Source organism: Brassica napus, chromosome C1 (assembly GCF_020379485.1).
Source record: "Brassica napus cultivar Da-Ae chromosome C1, Da-Ae, whole genome shotgun sequence".
In the NCBI taxonomy this organism is placed as follows: Eukaryota; Viridiplantae; Streptophyta; class Magnoliopsida; order Brassicales; family Brassicaceae; genus Brassica; species Brassica napus.
The window spans coordinates 12,841,241-12,857,487 of NC_063444.1; the positions used below are offsets into that span (position 1 = coordinate 12,841,241).

A 16,247-nucleotide genomic window follows, 5' to 3' on the forward strand; every position below is an offset into this window, starting at 1 on the left:
ATGATCCATCGCTGCCTACCTATATATACAGTCGCCTGCGAAAGCTAGGGTATAAAAGCCCCAATTCATTTTCTTCGCTCAAGAGACAAATTCCCTCGCAATCGACCAACGGTAGCTCCTGCATTCACCGTCATCCTCTCTCCTTCCGTCGCCGGAGTTCGGTAAACCATCTCTCTCCATCCTCTCCGTCTCCTATTGAGGTCTTAGATTCGTCAAGCGCTTTTTATTTCGTCGAAAAACTGTTCAGATTCCCGATTTGCTTTATTTAGTTGTGAAGAATTGAGTTTTCCTCGGGTTTTCAGATCGTTGAGGAAGTAGAGATAATGGCGACGTTTGAGCTGTACAGGAGATCGACGATCGGGATGTGTTTGACGGAGACTTTGGACGAGATGGTTCAGAGCGGCACGCTGAGTCCTGAGCTTGCTATCCAAGTCCTTGTTCAGTTTGACAAGGTTTCCTTTTTAACTGATCTTTTTGGTTTGCTTCGGTGGCATTTTCTGATATATGTGTCATTCATTGTAGTCTATGACTGAAGCTCTTGAGAGCCAAGTGAAGACTAAGGTGTCAATTAAGGTGAGCTTCAGTATTGGTGCACTTTTAATCCTTTGTCGTGAGTTACTTAACTAATCTTTTAGGTCGTATCTTTTGGTTTTGCTGTTTGGACCTGATGCAATATTCATATTTCATGGAACAATGTTTTAGAGTAGAAAGTTCATGGTGTCTTTAACAGTCGGGTTCAGTTGAGTTTTGTTTCTGATACCTCTAAAAGTGTCATACTTTTTATGTCAAGTGTTAAGTTTCTTTCGGTGGCAACTTGTTTTAAGCTGTATGGGTTCAGTTTTCTGCCTGATAGATAGGTGCTTACACTGGTTTATCTCAAGAAATACTAAAGTTGTCATGGATTTTACAAAGATTAGGTCAAAGCTAGCTCATATATGATTTCTTAGAGTTGAAAAGTTCAACTTGAGAGTTGAGATTAAGCTGTATGGATTTAGTTATGTTACTTTAAGTAGGATCTTTACATCTGTTATGTCAAGACGATTCAGATTTGTGTCAATTCATATTGCTTAATCACAAGTTCTTGTGCTAGTGTCTCTAATGGGAGACATCATTAATTCTCTTTCGTCATACTAACCAATGTTATCACTATTTTCGTAGCCAAATTTTAAACGCTGCATTCAAGATTTAAGAAAAAGCTTTCGCAGATGAAACAACCAAGTTTATAATCTCGTTTCTTCTTTACTTCTTGTATAGGGGCACCTGCACACTTACAGGTTCTGTGACAACGTCTGGACATTCATATTACAGGACGCAATGTTCAAGAATGACGACCGTCAAGAGAATGTGAGTCGAGTGAAGATAGTGGCATGTGACTCTAAGCTGCTCACACAGTGAGATGTAAATTCTCAACAGATAATATGCTCACTTCCTTCCTTTGTAATAGATTTTGAGTTTTGTTTTCCACTTTGTAAACTCAGCACTTGTTGTATGTTGAGCTCCATTTGCAGCCATCAATTTAGCCTATATGTAAATTCTCGGCCCAAAGACTTATGGGACTCTGTTGCTATGAGAAAGTTCCTAAGATTTATCTTATAATATCTGTTTACTTCCTAATCTGAACATACTGATATAGTGGCTCACTGGAGCTGATTGTTATCGATGCCATTTTTTTTTTGGGTGTTTGGGAGTCTGAGTTGTCACATGTCATTTTTACCTTTACAGGTGTTTTCACCAAAGCAGAAGAGAATATGATTCCTGTAAGTTTCTTTCAATGAGAGTTCCTTTATGATTCCACAACTTTGAAGCATAGCGGTTAAAGTCAATTTTTTGTCTCCTCCGCTTTAAATCCACACGGCATTTTTGGCATCTTTTTTGGTCGTGTTAGTGCCAAGTGAATTGGATCCTTTGGTTTATAAAGGAACATTGCTTCTCTCGAACTCTCTCTTATGATGTAATCTGTATAACTGATACTGTTTACAAAATATGATCTATTGATGCAGGAAACTAGTTTGTGTATTTCTTGAGGAGCTTCTGGAGATTTGTTACGTTTAACGCGTAAAAACAGCTCAACTTCGTGAAGAAAGGCCAACGTTAAAAACAGAGGTACACACATAAGGAAGAAACTATCTGGCCTGTTAGGTTTTCTTTTTCAGGTGTTATGAATAAAGGAAGCATATCAATAGGAATGTTTTATAATAGTGTTGTTTTACTCTGATGTTGCTTCAAGATGACAGCAACGATCATTTGTCGATCAACTCGAACTTCAATTTTTCATTACTATCTGAGATTATTCATATGTTCTCCATGTGGTCGAGGTTCACTTGTTATTTTTTTAGTGAATAGCTGCCATGGCAACCTCTAAGTCCCACAGTTTCCAGCTAATCGAGGGAATGGAGCTTCAGGTATGTTCTTTCCTCTGTCCTCCTGGAACTTACAATATTATATTTTGGGCTTAACCTTCTTGTTGATTTAGATCACTGTCACCGGGTTGCCAAATGGGAGCAGTGTAAGAACTGAGTTTCACCTCAAGAACTGCAATCGCACATGGATTCTTCATTGGGGCTGTATATACCAAGGAAATAAGTGAGTGATGATCTTTAAGAGAGAGAATAATATAAATACCTCAAATATCTCGATGTTTTTGACGTCTGTTTATCTGTAGCAACTGGTTTGTCCCATCAGAACATTCCACGAAGCAAGGTGCATTGCAGACTCCCTTCGTGAAGGTCTGCATAACCTTTTTGTTTCTCCTTTTATCTATAAGGTTTTTCCTACAAGTCGTAACTTCTTCTAAAAAGTGTTTACTCCATAATTGCAGAGTGGGAATGATTATGTAGTGATCCTTGAGCTGCGTGATCCAAAAGTACGTGCAGTTGAATTTGTTTTAAAAGATGGTAACCGTAACAGATGGTATGTGTTTTCTTTCTTTCCTTTACCTGAGTCATGCTTGTGAAGGTATGAACATAGAACCTGACCGACTTCTAATGGTCTTTTCAGGTTGAAACAGCATACTGGAAACTTCCGTGTTGAGATTCCTTGGAACGAACTGCATGCTCATCATCGAATACCGAAGAATCTGATAGAAAGAAGAGCTTATACGATTTGGGACCGGAAAGGCCGACCTCAAAACACTGCACGTGAACAACAGGTGAAACTGGTCCCATCTAGTATCCACTACTGTTCTGTTTATTACTTATATTTGTGTCCTGAGTTATAAGAAATAGTGCTGTCTCTCTTTTCTTGCTTGTGTTTTATTTTAGATGGACTATGAAAATGCCATAAGAGAGCTCCAAGCCGACCTGGCTAGAGGAATATCTATAGACGATCTTCAGGCTAACTCCTCAATACCAGTTGAGAAAGCAGTTATCAGTGAGCCGAAACAAAAAATGAACTTGCATCAGCCATCACATCGCCGGAAGCATGATGTTCAGAAATGGTTACAGAAGTATGCGGAACCAATCACTAAAAATGCTAGTGTGAACAGTTCAGCCCTTGCAGAGCTCTTGAAGAAATCTGTAGGCCAAGAAAATGTAGTTTCACAGAAAAGCTTCCATGTCAGAAATTACGAAATCGCGGTTCGCAATACAACTATTTCATACAGTCTTTTTCATTACTGATAGTTTTCTATAACTTCTGGATAATTCATGGGATGTGTTTTTGTTTATTAGGTCCTCCAGAAAAATGTTAACGGCGATTGTCGCTTATTAGTTGCCACAAACATGGCAGGTCCAACAGTACTTCACTGGGGAGTCGCTAAGTCTTCTGCAGGAGAGTGGTTGGTAAGATTTTCGTGCATCTTTATATATTTCCTTAATCACAATCTTCTCAATAAAACTCATTTTTGCAACTCTATACAGACTCCACCACCTGATGTGTTGCCTGAGAAGTCAAAAATTGTTCACGGAGCATGTCAAACATATTTTACCGATATGTCGAGTAGAGAACACTCTTATCAGGTGAAAGCTTATGCAATTCTATCCTAAGATAGATATCTTTATCTACTAACACGTTTCATCTTTCTTTGCGTTGTAATAGCTTATTGATATAAATTTCAAACGAAGCGGTTTTGTTGGTATCCAATTTGTGATATGGTCTGGAAGCCACTGGGTGAACAATAATGGAGCTAACTTCGCAGTAAACCTGAAATCATTAAACAGTACCAGTGTCAAGGTCAGTTTAGTGTTGGGATGCTCTTTATCAAAATATTTCAATTTTAAACATGTTTATCATCCTCAGCTTGGCGTGGATGGAAAGTATATTCTCAAATGGTTACTTGATGAAATAGCGGAGCGAGAGAAAGAGGCTGAGAGATCATTGATGCACAGGTGAGTCAAGGTATCTTAATGGAGTAGTTTAATGTCAATGAAGTTACTTATAAGCATAGCTTGGCAGGTTCAACATCGCAACAGAGTTGACTGAGCGGTGTAAAGATGAAGGAGAAGGTGGATGTATTGGTATAATGGTATGGATGAAATTCATGGCCACTAGGCATCTCACCTGGAACAAGAACTATAACGTGAAACCTCGGTAGAGATTCATTAGCTACTTTTATTTAACTCCTTTGTCTTTCATCTTATGATCAGACCTTATGCATTGGCTCTTTTTTCCGCAGGGAAATTAGTGAAGCGCTAGAACGATTCACCAATTTGATGGAGAAAATATATCTGCAGCAACCATATAAGAGAGAAATTGTGAGACTAACTATGGCACTTGTGGGTCGTGGAGGTCAAGGCGACGTTGGGCAGAGAATCCGTGATGAAATCCTTGTTATTCAGGTATATGGTTCAACAAAACTTATGGAGCTAAACCTTATTACTGATCTTGTTAACCTTTTCTTGTATTCATTATCTTTTGTTAGAGAAATAATCACTGCAAATCCGGCATGATGGAAGAGTGGCACCAGAAGCTGCACAACAACAGTAGTGCAGATGATGTGATCATTTGCGAGGTACACATCACTATCTATACTACCATTAAAGATTGGTAAAGTTCAATAAGTTTAGTTTGGTTCTGTTGTAGTTATCACTTATCAGCCTTTTTCTGAAATTATATACCTGGAGAGTTTCTAATGAGTCTGTTGTATTCTTCTGTCATAGGCTCTCTTGAACTATGTGAGATCTGACTTTAGGATCGATGCCTACTGGAAAACACTAAAGGCCAATGGTATCACTAAAGAAAGGCTTGCAAGTTATGACCGTCCCATTGTATCAGAGCCTCGTTTCAAAAGTGATGCTAAAGAAGGGCTCATCCGTGACCTTACAATGTACTTGAAAACACTTAAGGTATTTATAACAATCCCATATCTTCCTGATCCATAGAAGAAGCTTCAGGAGCGTTTAATTAGTGTATAACTAAACCCAATGCTGTCGTGGATGTGAGCCTCTATTAGATTATGATTGCTTTGAAACTTACATTCTCAACTAAACAAACTGTTTTTACCTGCCTTGGTAGGCAGTTCATTCAGGTGCAGACCTTGAGTCGGCTATTGATACGTTCCTTTCTCCATCTAAGGTACTTACTTCATGTTTAAAACCTTCACTTTGATATTCTGGGACATGTATCCTCGCTTTGTTAAGAGCTCACTATTTCATTTTCTTTTTCAGGGTCATAATGCATTTGCTCTCAATGGTTTATCACCGAAGTTGCAGGCACATTTTCTTCATATATCTTTTCAATACAGATATATTTCACACTATGAAAACTTGAGAAATGACATTTGTATTGTTTGGTAGGATTTACTAAGTTCAGTTAAGAGGCTTGTTCGCGAAGAGAACACTGCACCCCTAATAGAGGTTGGAATAGCACATCTTCTTCCTATAGCTTAGTCTTGGAGTTGGACCATATATGGTTATGGTTTATTTTTTCTATAAACTACTTCTGCAGAAGTTAGTTGATGCTCGTATTGAGCTCCACCCTGCATTAAGAGCACCTCGTGCAAGAGCAAAAGATTTACTATTCTTGGACATTGCATTGGAGTCGTGTTTTAAAACAACAATAGAGAAGAGACTCATCTCCTTAAACTTCAATAACCCGCCGGTATCTTTCTTGTTTCTCTGTAGTTTGAAACTATTAGTCGTTACACGGAGAAGTGTGGATATGGATTGATTTGATGTTTTCACTGCTTGAGAACAGGAAGTTGTATTTGTTATCTGCGTTGTGCTTGAGAATCTGTGCTTATCTACATTCAACAATGAAGAAGTCATCTGCTGTACAAAGGCATGTTGTTGTCTATCTTTACTTTAGCCTCATTTCTTTTACAGAGTTTGACTCTCAGTATTCTTATATGCACATTCTTGTGCTTCTCTTTCGCGTTTCAGGATTGCTACCGTGTCAGTGAGACTTACAGAGCTCATGATGTTGAGTGGGCATTGCAAACAAAAGCGGTCCTTGACCGTTTACAACTAGTACTTGCTGATAGATGCCAGCACTATCTTAGATTAATACAGCCTAGTGCAAATTATCTTGGTCAGATGTTACGAGTTGACAAGCATGGGGTATTTTGAAACTAAACTCGTGCTTCTTTATGAAACAAGTTTGACACTTAATATGTTTCATTGATTTTTGTTTTTTTTTCAGATTGATGTTTTCACTGAAGAGGTTGTAAGAGCAGGACCAGGAGGTGTTCTGTCAACTCTTGTTAACAGATTTGATCCTTGTCTCAGGAAAATCGCAAACTTAGGCTGGTAAGATACGTTTTACTGTGAATTTTGAGCTAAAAACATCAGACTATACAGATCAGATTACTGAACCCTTTATTTTTTTTTTCCTTTTGCTCTACTGGTTGAGCAGTTGGCAGGTTATTAGCTCGGCTGATGCATATGGGTTTTTGGTTTGTGTGAATGAGTTAATCACAGTTCAGAGTAAAGTCTACTCAAAACCAACTGTAATTATTGCCTGTAAAGTCACAGGAGAAGAGGAGATCCCTGATGGTGTTGTTGCTGTGCTGACTCCTAGTCTGATTGATGTCTTGTCTCATGTATCTATTAGAGCAAGAAACAGCAAGGCATGTACTATTGTCTACGTACAAAATATATATATCATCAAGACAAATTATAAAACAATATTTTATTGGAGATATCAAATTAAATGTCCTCACTCACCCTAAGTTTTGTCTGATGCAGATATGCTTTGCTACATGCTTCGATCAGAATGTTCTCAGGAATCTGAAGTCGAAAGAAGGGAGAGAAATATCTATTCATATAAATTCTACTGGTTTAGTTATCAGGTAATATGTTGTCACTGTTTTTTTTTATGTTAAGACAATTGTTTTATTGTACCTCGGAAGTTATATCACTTGCAGTGATGGCAACAACTCGGATGGCCATGTTCGTCATATCTATATCTCTTCTGTTTCACATGGAGTGATCTCAAAGAGGAAGAAGTTTTGTAGCAACTATGTAATATCATCTAAAGAATTCACTTCTGAAATGGTAAGTCAAAATCAGGTTCATGAAGATATCATTTTTTGTATATTATTATTATTTTTTTATTTTGCTAAAATAGGGAGTATTGTTTGAGTTTTCATTTCACTGAGATTCTTAGGTTGGTTCAAAATCATGCAACATCAAATTTCTACGAGAAAGAGTTCCATCATGGATCAAGATACCTACCTCAGTCGCACTTCCGTTTGGAACATTTGAGTGTGCACTTTCAGATGATTCCAATAAGGTATAGTTAAAAACCATAGTAAATCTTCAAAGATACAACTCATCCTCTTTGAGTTTCTTATATATTCTTTTGGTGGATCCATCGCTTTTCAGGATGTAGCACACAAGATCTCCGCCCTTAAAGTTTCTCTTAACAGGGGAGACATGACAAAACTTAAGGCGATTCAAGAAGCTGTTTTACAAATGAACGCTCCAGTACCTCTGGTAATAACTAAGCATATGTAATTGTTTTTCTTTTCATCCTCTGTTCAGGCTTTCTATATGCATCACGTCATGGGTTTTTGAACTTTTTGGTAGAAAAATGAACTGATTCACAAACTGAGAAGTGAAAGAATGTCGTATCATGGAGATGAATCAAGCTGGAACCGATCGTGGATGGCAATTAAGAAGGTAATAATATTCTTTTTGAAGGGGTTTGTTGTGTGTTATGAAAGGAACCAAGTACTTCCCTGATCTTCTGAACATGAACGTATAGGTCTGGGCTTCAAAGTGGAACGAGAGAGCTTATATCAGTTGCAAGAAAACTAGAGTTGATCATGATGCCGTCTGCATGGCGGTGCTTGTTCAAGAAGTCATATGTGGTGATTATGCTTTCGTCATTCACACAAACAATCCTGTCACTGGTGATCCTTTAGAAATATACACAGAGGTAAATTCAGAGACCTTGCTCCGTTTTCTGTGCTATTCTTGAGTAAATATCCAATAATCAAGAAATTGCGTTTCTCAGATTGTGAAGGGTTTGGGAGAGACCTTAGTTGGAGGATATCCAGGACGAGCGATGAGCTTCATCACCAAGAAAACAAACCTCAAGTCACCAACCGTGAGAAACAAGAAACATATAGTATTTACATGTTAAACTCCATTTGATAGGGGTTTCATAACAGAGTGAGTTGTTATTTTGGACTGTGCAGGTGATCAGTTACCCAAGCAAGAGGATAGGTCTATATTCTAAACCGTCAGTCATATTCCGATCAGATTCAAACAACGAGGATCTTGAGGGCTACGCAGGCGCTGGACTTTACGACAGGTATTGATTAAGTGTTCCTCTCTGTTTCTTTTTTTTTTTTAACTCAATAAGCTCAAAAACGGTTATTGTATGTGCAGTGTAATAATGGATGAAGCGGAGGAAGTAGTGGTGGATTACTCAAGGGAGCAGTTGATAGTGGACAAAGCCTTTCAAGTGCGTCTCTTCTCAGCAATTGCAGAAGCTGGGAATGTCATTGAGACGCTCTATGGTTGTCCTCAGGACATTGAAGGCGTCGTCAAAGGTGGCATTATTTACGTAGTCCAAGCTAGACCTCAACTCTAAGCTCTCTCTACCTCTAAGACTTGCACCTCTTATATGGAACGTGCTCCATATGAAAGTTAAGTTAATAATCAAATAATATCAAGCTGTATTACCTAAACAATTATGCTGTGAATGAAACCAGAAAAATCAAGGAACTACACTTGCAAGTCAAGGAAGTTATTATTACCTAAGCAACTGTTTCTCGGCGGTAGTATTTTATGATTGATCCCACAAAAAGACATCGCAAAGGAAAGATTTATGATTACCTCCGTGTTAAAAAGTTGAATGGACTGGTCCTGATCATGATCATAGACCTGTTTTAGAAAATACAGCCACAAACATTTTGAAGTTTGAGAACAGATGAAAACTGAATCTAAATTATAACTAGAAAGGAATTCATCAAGCTCCATAATCAAAGATGCATTGGATCTCTATCCCAATGGAAGATGAAGTCTAAAACAGACCACATGAAAGAGATGAGAGGATCTCAAACATCAACTCCAACAAGAAAATAAGAAAGAGCCTTTGGATTTTGGACTGTATGTAGAGCTGCAGCCGGCCAGTGCTTATAAGCAAAAGCAGGATGAGCAATTTTTTATTTTGGATCCTAGATAAGAACCTGAAGATAAGCTAAACAAAAAACAGATATGTCATTGCTGATCCACACGGCCACATAGTATAAAGATAGGTTATGGAATGCACATGACCTAATTCAAACAACACAATGCAAAAATCATGCGTTGGAGTGAATAGTGATGAAACGCTGCCGTATCTAACCTGTTCTAAATTTCTAATACGACATCGTATGACATAGGACATGAAACGCTGCGTTGTGTTATTTTATTTATTCAGTAGCTAAGAAAGTCCCGCGAATGGATACGATTCTCATGGCCACTACACGCCTCAGATGCCTCCACGCGTCGACGTCTTCCTCCGCCGTCCCCACCGTATTCCGTTCGCCGGCGATACACCAGCTCTCTTTAAGTCGCGCACATTTGCTTTCCTTCCGATCGGCGGCTATGAACATGTGCGTGAGACGGTCCCGCTTCCCGGTTACTCGGAAAACCACTTCTCCGACGAGACGTGGCGGGTTCTCCGTCAGAGCTTCGACGGAGAAATCTATTGCTCCTTCCAATCGGAAACTAATCGTAATTAACTCGGTCGTAATCATAGCCTTAGCTGTAGCTAATCGCGTGCTCTACAAACTCGCATTGGTTCCGATGAAGCAGTACCCTTTCTTCTTAGCTCAGCTCATGACTTTCGGGTAACGAATATTGGCAATGACAGAAACTTAGCAAGTGATGGAAGCTTAGCTTGTACTCACTGAATGTTTTTTTTTTCTTTTTTTTGGGCAGCTACGTCTTGATTTACTTTACGATTCTGTACTCGAGGCGCCGTCTAGGCATTGTGACCGACGAGATGTTGAGTGTACCCAAATGGAGATTTGCTATCATTGGTTTTCTTGAAGCTCTTGGAGTCGCCACTGGCATGGCTGCAGCAGGTAGGCTCTTTTTGAAGTCTAGTGATGGCAACTTTTTACATTTATTGCAAGATTATGTATGGAGTGATTGGATTCTCTGTTTCAGCCATGCTTCCTGGACCAGTTATTCCGATTTTGAATCAGGTGTTCTTTTAGTTTACTTCTCACTGGGGGGTGTTAAGTTGATTTCAGTTTATGTTATTGCTTTGAATGATTGATCCATGTCTGCTTACAATCTTGACTCCACAATGTTTGGCAGTCATTTCTGGTGTGGCAGCTGCTTTTTGCTGTTCTTATTTTGGGCAGGAGGTTTTTGCCTAAGCAGATTTTTGGTTGCTTGCTTGTGGCTACGGGAGTTGTGGTGGCTGTTTCAAGGTACCCGTTAGATGTTCTGATCTTCTAGAGTTCCTTTTTTTTTGTTCTAAATTCTTGATCTTGGCGTGGAGAAATGTATGTATCTGTTGTGATATTACAGATTATGCAAAGAGAGTTGCTTTCTGCTCTTATAATCTATAATAAAATGTCATAGACCAGAATCACCTCTTTCAAATTCACAATGTTAAATGAATGGTTAGATTGTTAAGAAGGTTGCACGTTTTAGTGTTACTATTAATTCTGCAAATGCTGACTGTAACTCTCATCTGCAGTGGATCTGGAGCAGATCAAACGCTATCCGGAATCGGATTGCTATGGCCTGCTGTAATGGTAGCATCTGCTGCTTTTCAAGCTGGTGCATCTATCACAAAGGTAAAGGCCGCTCTCTCTTGTATTTCTATTTCGCAGTCCTGTCAGCACCCAAGTTGTTAATTGTTTTGTCTGTTAACAGGAATTTGTTTTCAACGATTCTGCAAAGCGTCTTGAGGTATCTGGCACATATTCGTATTCATCTATCCTTCTGAAAGTTTCGAAATGTTTTTCTTTTGACACTTTACTGAAATCTAAGCATAACGCAACAATGCAGGGAAAGTCACTGGATATATTTGTGGTAAACTCATTTGGATCTGGATTTCAGGTATCTACTATAATATAGCGGCTACAGATACCATTATGCTTACACATTCTTTCCAGCCATAACAATGCATATAGTAGAGTTCTATGGAGACATGCTTATCAATTACCTGAATAGTTTTTGCAAAACATTTGAAAGCTGCTTGTTGCACCTTCCCTCTATCATTCAGTCATTCTTTCTCTCCCCTACAGTTCTACTTGAGAACAGTTTTTTTGGTTTAATGTTATGGATCATTAAAGTTGCGCTTGTGCAGGCTCTCTTTGTGTTTCTGTTGCTGCCTTTTCTCTCAAACTTGAAAGGCATTCCATTTGGCAGCCTCCTTCCATATCTAAGAGATGGTGCCGGCTGCTTCTTCAACATTGGAGCTAAGATTTCTGGTTAGAACCCGTTCTTTCCACTCTAAACTTTGTGTTTTTGTTTATTCGCTGCACAATCTGTTTGTAATCCATGTTGAGCATTTTCAGGCTGCGAAGGTGCCCCTATACTCCCACTGCTGTATATAGCCACCAATCTTGCTTTCAACATCTCATTGCTCCATCTGGTGAAAATCTCTTCAGCAATCGTTTCCTCTCTCACTGTGATGCTCTCAGGTCCATTTTTCTCTTATCATGGAAAGTCTATTCAGTGTCACCAAATAACTTAAACCCACAATGAGTTTATGAGATACTTTTTGGGTGTTGCAGTGCCAATATCGGTGTACATAATGTCAAAACCATTGCCGTATCTACCTGGAGGAACAAGCTTAAGCTCAAATTTCATGATAGGGAGTATAGTTCTGGTTCTTGGTCTTCTTCTATACAACATTCCTACCACTCCAACTAAGCAAGATACTAAGACCTCCTAACACACGCACGCACACACTCTCTCTACTTTGGTTTAACCTCTTGGAAAACTGATACCAATATAATTGTTTCCCAAAGATCAGAGAATTATTTGGGTGATGTTTTTGCAACTGCTGAAGAAGACCTGGTATATATTCCATTGACTGATCATATTAAAACAGTGAAGTTTTGAACTATTCATTTTATGGCAAAAACTTACAAAAGTTTTGAACGGTTTTGTTTTTTATTAATCTTTATTAAGTCTTGTGAAAAGATCAATGATTCTTTTTTTTTAATGCACGACACTTTTAAATTTTTTTATACAAATTCAGTTACATTCCAATTATATATACACTATCGGAAGTTAATTATCACCTACAATTTTTTTCTTCAAACGTGATGAATTGTAGGGCAAAGTATTTTAGCAAAAAAAATCCAGCAGGTTGCCACAATTTGAGTTTTTTTAACACAAACGATTAATGTTTATGCTTTGTTTTTGTTTTCAAATAAATATATCTTAATTTTAAAACAAATAACATAATCTAAAAAACTTCATATTAATGCAAATATAAATGTAAAACACATTAAATTTAGAAAACATTAAAAAATGGCAGTTTGAGAAATTCTTTATACAAAAAATAATAATATTCGAGCCCCTTGATGAGGCTTCGTAGTATAAAGTTGAAACATAATCGAACGGCCCAAAAGCCAATTGGTGAGTGGAGTTGATCGAGTCGACTCAGAAGTTGCTGCGATTCACCGTTTTACCGTCGGTGAATTCCACAACGGCCAATCTCTCTCCTCCACACGCGCCGATCACCATCTCTCTCTCTCTCTGTACTGCACTTTTCTCTGTCAACTATTTCTTCCCTTCTCTCTTTTGCAATTAGGGTTAGGGTTTTCTTCTCCACTCGCTTCCAATCAATGCGAAAGTTCCTCTCTTTTGGCAGCTCGCGATGTTTGGTCATCATACCCAACCCGAGATTAACCCTAATCAGATCGGCAGCAGCTCCGCCACCGTTGGCGAAGACCATGTCTCCGCCTCCGCTGGTCACATTCCTTACGACGATATGGACGATATCCCTCATCCCGATTCCATCTACGCCGCCTCCAATTTGATCCCCGATGGCTCTCACTTGGTTCCTCACCGATCCGAGTTACTAGGCTCACGGCCGATGGAGGGAGCTAATCAGCTAACGATCTCGTTCCGTGGTCAAGTTTACGTTTTTGATGCTGTTGGTCCTGAAAAGGTGATTACTTTGCCTAATATTGGTGTGAAGTTTTGTGCTTTGAGCTAATATTTTATTGTGAATTTGATTTGGTAGGTTGATTCTGTCTTGTCGCTATTGGGTGGTTCTACTGAGCTCTCTTCTGTGCAGCAGGGGATGGAGCTGGCTCCACAGAATCATATGGTAACTTATCGTTGTTTGTGTGTGTTCAAATCCTGCACAATGGTGACCTTCAGCTATGTTTTGTTGTCCCTTCTTTTTTTAGCCTGCTGTTGTGGAATACCAGAACCGCTATAGCCATCCGCAACGGGCACAGTCATTGGATAGGTTTCGGAAGAAGAGGAATGCTAGGTGTTTCGAGAAGAAAGTACGATATGGTGTTCGCCAGGAAGTGGCGTTAAGGTCAGGGGTTTTCTAAGCTTATCTTAGCTGTTGTTATTTTAAGATTGAGGTGCGGATCACTCTTTCAGTTAACCAAGTTCTTAGGCTGGCCTAGGGGCACCCTTGGTAAAAGGTAGTTTTGTTGCAAGCGGGGTATTAGCAAAGACCTTTAGAGCTTGAGTAGTATCTATTGATGTCACATTTGTCTGTTAGGAAATGGATTACATGATGGGTACTCTTTTGAAGAGGCTGGACATATGTTTTTCACATTTCTTGTGATCAATAACGTAGTATACTATAGGCTATAGCTAAGCTGGAAAGTGTCTTTGTTGTTAGCTGTGATGTGGTTTGTTAAATACTTCACGTATTTGTGTGCTATGGGTTAAAAGAAAAGCTAACCATTGTTAAAAAGTTTGGTGGCCATGTAGGTTCTTATGTAGTGGCTCAGGTTCAGTGTCCATGGCCCTCTATTAATATATAAGGATATGTTTGTAGCTGCTTGAGTAGGATAGAACTGAGCTGTGGTTAGTGTAATAGTTAGCTTTAATTAGGGAATAATCATCATGTCTCTATTTGTCAACCTTTTCTATAGCTCTGACCTTTTTTAGTTTTTACCAGAATGGCACGTAATAAAGGTCAGTTCACCTCTGCAAAGATGACCGAGGGAGCTTACAACTCGGGCACGGATCAAGATTCTGCACAAGATGATAGCCGTCCAGAAATACTGTGCGTTTTTTTGCCTCTGCCATTTAACTGCTTCTGCAACTTTTGTTCAAAATTCTTCTTGCTCTTACTTTAAATGTGGATGTGTCTTACGCCCGTAGGTGTACTCATTGCGGCATTAGTTCCAGTTGTACACCGATGATGCGACGCGGCCCTTCGGGCCCCAGAACTCTCTGCAATGCCTGTGGACTCTTTTGGACTAACAGGGTGCGTATGAATCTCCACAAAGTGCTATAAATGCATCACCTACTCATTCTATTTTCGCATACATTTTGTTTTCATAATCTTCAGATAACAAGATATACTGATATCTAGTCAATGCGTTTGACGTTCTAAATTGCTTAATTCTTGTATAGGGTACATTGAGAGATCTCTCAAAGAGGACAGAAGAGAATCAGATGGCAATAATAAAACCTGTAAGCATTTTATTATCCCTGTGCGTCTCTAGTTTGTTTGCAGAATGGTAAGGCTTCATTGATTGCTTAAAAAAATTGTAGGTCGAAGGTGGGAGTGTTTCTGATGCTAACAACTCGAACTGTGAACCTGCAACAGTCGAAGGACACGCTGCCTTGGTTTCTCTTGCTAATGGGGATCAATCTAATCTGTTAGGTAATCACTAAACACTGTGATAAGAATCAGAAGATAGACGAGATCCTTGTAGTATCAGCTGTTCTTCTGTATGATTTTATCTCATCACCACCACATGTATTATAGAGACCATAACCGAACACAAAAAATCGAATTTACAATATCAGATGTTAAATGGTTTCAAAAGCTTGATGATTGGAATTGTGTTGCACTGTGTGTGTAACCATTATCCAATATAAGAGTAAATATCTTTTCTGTGGGCCAAAGTTGAAGATTTAGAGGCAACAAATATTAAAAGATATAACTAAATTGTTGCATCTGTCTTGTGAGTATGATAAAACTTGCAACAAGAATAAAAGATGTTCAGGTATCTTGACAACAAGTTTGGGGGATGCTGCCGCTGTTCAATATAGTTTACATCAATTATCTATGATTTGGGAAAGATACCACAAACTAATCGACTGTAGATATACCACACAAACTCACTAAACAAGACTAATCATAAATGCACAAATACATTCATTGAACAAGACCATAAACTGAGACTAAACCACTTGTCTAACTGGTTGTCATGGACCTTTTCCTTTGTTGTTTTTGGGTAAGTGGACCTCTCGTCTTAAGAGGAAATAACGACAGGTACTGAATCCGCTAAAAAGGCTATAATTAAGGCCATGAAATCTGAACAAAATATAAATCCTGGTTTATCTGATTGTGTTAAAACCATTTAATGTAAACTGGTTGATATTGGGTTAGAACCGGGTATGCATTCACCATATTCACATAAAATCGAGTTTACTTCTGTAAAATGTTCTATAGAAGGTAATAGGGCTGTTCGTTTGGTTGCCGCAGGTACCGGCGGCAGCGGCAGCGTCAACATTCTGCGTCAATTCTTGTTCGTTTCGTTGACGCAGGAAACTGCGTCCGAACGCCGCGTCCGAACGCCGCGTCCTGCGGCTGACGCCGATAAAATCTGCGGTCGCGATATAGTATGCGGCAGCGTCAGCGTCTGCGAAACGAACAACAACTGTCCTCATTAACGCTGTCGCTGACGCCGAAACCTG

General features: G+C 39.1%; 4 protein-coding genes across 10 annotated transcripts; all 4 read left to right on the plus strand.

Annotated features, from left to right (window-relative positions):
- On the plus strand, positions 1-1,614 carry LOC106394423 (transcription initiation factor IIA subunit 2). Of its 2 annotated transcripts, none has more exons than XM_013834996.3 (4): positions 1-161; positions 303-452; positions 523-573; positions 1,255-1,614. In XM_013834996.3, exons 2-4 carry the CDS (start codon positions 324-326, stop codon positions 1,393-1,395), a joined length of 321 nt encoding a protein of 106 aa, XP_013690450.1. In that variant the 5' UTR covers positions 1-161; positions 303-323; the 3' UTR covers positions 1,396-1,614. The 2 variants fall into 2 exon arrangements, with proteins under 2 accessions (XP_013690450.1, XP_013690451.1); XM_013834997.3 differs by having other exon boundaries at positions 51-200.
- A 124-nt stretch (positions 1,615-1,738) lies between these two features.
- Positions 1,739-9,146, plus strand: LOC106396511 (alpha-glucan water dikinase 2). 3 transcript variants are annotated; one of them, XM_013836918.3, is made up of 33 exons: positions 1,739-1,757; positions 2,001-2,103; positions 2,337-2,402; positions 2,474-2,583; positions 2,663-2,726; positions 2,819-2,910; positions 2,998-3,148; positions 3,261-3,575; positions 3,669-3,779; positions 3,858-3,956; positions 4,036-4,170; positions 4,237-4,325; positions 4,393-4,527; positions 4,613-4,775; positions 4,859-4,948; positions 5,097-5,282; positions 5,452-5,511; positions 5,604-5,648; positions 5,733-5,792; positions 5,884-6,036; positions 6,133-6,216; positions 6,318-6,494; positions 6,577-6,683; positions 6,790-7,003; positions 7,122-7,225; positions 7,301-7,430; positions 7,543-7,668; positions 7,761-7,871; positions 7,965-8,057; positions 8,143-8,316; positions 8,395-8,487; positions 8,579-8,694; positions 8,772-9,146. In XM_013836918.3, exons 3-33 carry the CDS (start codon positions 2,349-2,351, stop codon positions 8,974-8,976), a joined length of 3,846 nt encoding a protein of 1,281 aa, XP_013692372.2. In that variant the 5' UTR covers positions 1,739-1,757; positions 2,001-2,103; positions 2,337-2,348; the 3' UTR covers positions 8,977-9,146. The 3 variants fall into 3 exon arrangements, with proteins under 3 accessions (XP_013692372.2, XP_048600098.1, XP_013692374.2); XM_048744141.1 differs by lacking the exon at positions 1,739-1,757 and having other exon boundaries at positions 1,855-2,103; positions 5,604-5,612; XM_013836920.3 differs by lacking the exon at positions 1,739-1,757 and having other exon boundaries at positions 1,905-2,103; positions 2,344-2,402.
- A 651-nt stretch (positions 9,147-9,797) lies between these two features.
- On the plus strand, positions 9,798-12,462 carry LOC106396595 (protein CLT2, chloroplastic). 2 transcript variants are annotated; one of them, XM_013837030.3, is made up of 10 exons: positions 9,798-10,219; positions 10,311-10,456; positions 10,542-10,579; positions 10,695-10,810; positions 11,083-11,182; positions 11,262-11,297; positions 11,397-11,447; positions 11,698-11,821; positions 11,909-12,034; positions 12,128-12,462. In XM_013837030.3, the coding sequence occupies exons 1-10, from the start codon at positions 9,828-9,830 to the stop codon at positions 12,286-12,288; spliced, it is 1,290 nt and encodes a 429-aa protein (XP_013692484.2). In that variant the 5' UTR covers positions 9,798-9,827; the 3' UTR covers positions 12,289-12,462. The 2 variants fall into 2 exon arrangements, with proteins under 2 accessions (XP_013692484.2, XP_048600099.1); XM_048744142.1 differs by having other exon boundaries at positions 9,800-10,219; positions 11,262-11,447.
- A 486-nt stretch (positions 12,463-12,948) lies between these two features.
- On the plus strand, positions 12,949-15,372 carry LOC106390534 (GATA transcription factor 25). Of its 3 annotated transcripts, none has more exons than XM_013831027.3 (8): positions 12,949-13,102; positions 13,216-13,515; positions 13,591-13,677; positions 13,760-13,896; positions 14,494-14,601; positions 14,700-14,805; positions 14,955-15,014; positions 15,096-15,372. In XM_013831027.3, exons 2-8 carry the CDS (start codon positions 13,222-13,224, stop codon positions 15,216-15,218), a joined length of 915 nt encoding a protein of 304 aa, XP_013686481.1. In that variant the 5' UTR covers positions 12,949-13,102; positions 13,216-13,221; the 3' UTR covers positions 15,219-15,372. The 3 variants fall into 3 exon arrangements, with proteins under 3 accessions (XP_013686481.1, XP_022550440.1, XP_013686480.1); XM_022694719.2 differs by having other exon boundaries at positions 12,965-13,098; XM_013831026.3 differs by having other exon boundaries at positions 12,972-13,515.
- The last annotated feature ends 875 nt before the right edge of the window (positions 15,373-16,247 follow it).

Coding starts and splice junctions, on each gene's coding strand:
- LOC106390534 (XM_013831027.3), top strand. CDS start 13,222: ATGTTTGGTCATCATACCCAACCCGAGATTAACCCTAATCAGATCGGC. Junction 13,678..13,759: donor TGGCTCCACAGAATCATATG/GTAACTTATCGT, acceptor TTCTTTTTTTAG/CCTGCTGTTGTGGAATACCA. Junction 14,806..14,954: donor GACTCTTTTGGACTAACAGG/GTGCGTATGAAT, acceptor ATTCTTGTATAG/GGTACATTGAGAGATCTCTC.
- LOC106394423 (XM_013834996.3), top strand. CDS start 324: ATGGCGACGTTTGAGCTGTACAGGAGATCGACGATCGGGATGTGTTTG. Junction 453..522: donor TCCTTGTTCAGTTTGACAAG/GTTTCCTTTTTA, acceptor CATTCATTGTAG/TCTATGACTGAAGCTCTTGA. Junction 574..1,254: donor AGACTAAGGTGTCAATTAAG/GTGAGCTTCAGT, acceptor CTTCTTGTATAG/GGGCACCTGCACACTTACAG.
- LOC106396511 (XM_013836918.3), top strand. CDS start 2,349: ATGGCAACCTCTAAGTCCCACAGTTTCCAGCTAATCGAGGGAATGGAG. Junction 5,512..5,603: donor CGTTCCTTTCTCCATCTAAG/GTACTTACTTCA, acceptor TTTCTTTTTCAG/GGTCATAATGCATTTGCTCT. Junction 6,684..6,789: donor AAAATCGCAAACTTAGGCTG/GTAAGATACGTT, acceptor CTGGTTGAGCAG/TTGGCAGGTTATTAGCTCGG.
- LOC106396595 (XM_048744142.1), top strand. CDS start 9,828: ATGGATACGATTCTCATGGCCACTACACGCCTCAGATGCCTCCACGCG. Junction 11,822..11,908: donor CATTGGAGCTAAGATTTCTG/GTTAGAACCCGT, acceptor GAGCATTTTCAG/GCTGCGAAGGTGCCCCTATA. Junction 12,035..12,127: donor TCTCACTGTGATGCTCTCAG/GTCCATTTTTCT, acceptor TGGGTGTTGCAG/TGCCAATATCGGTGTACATA.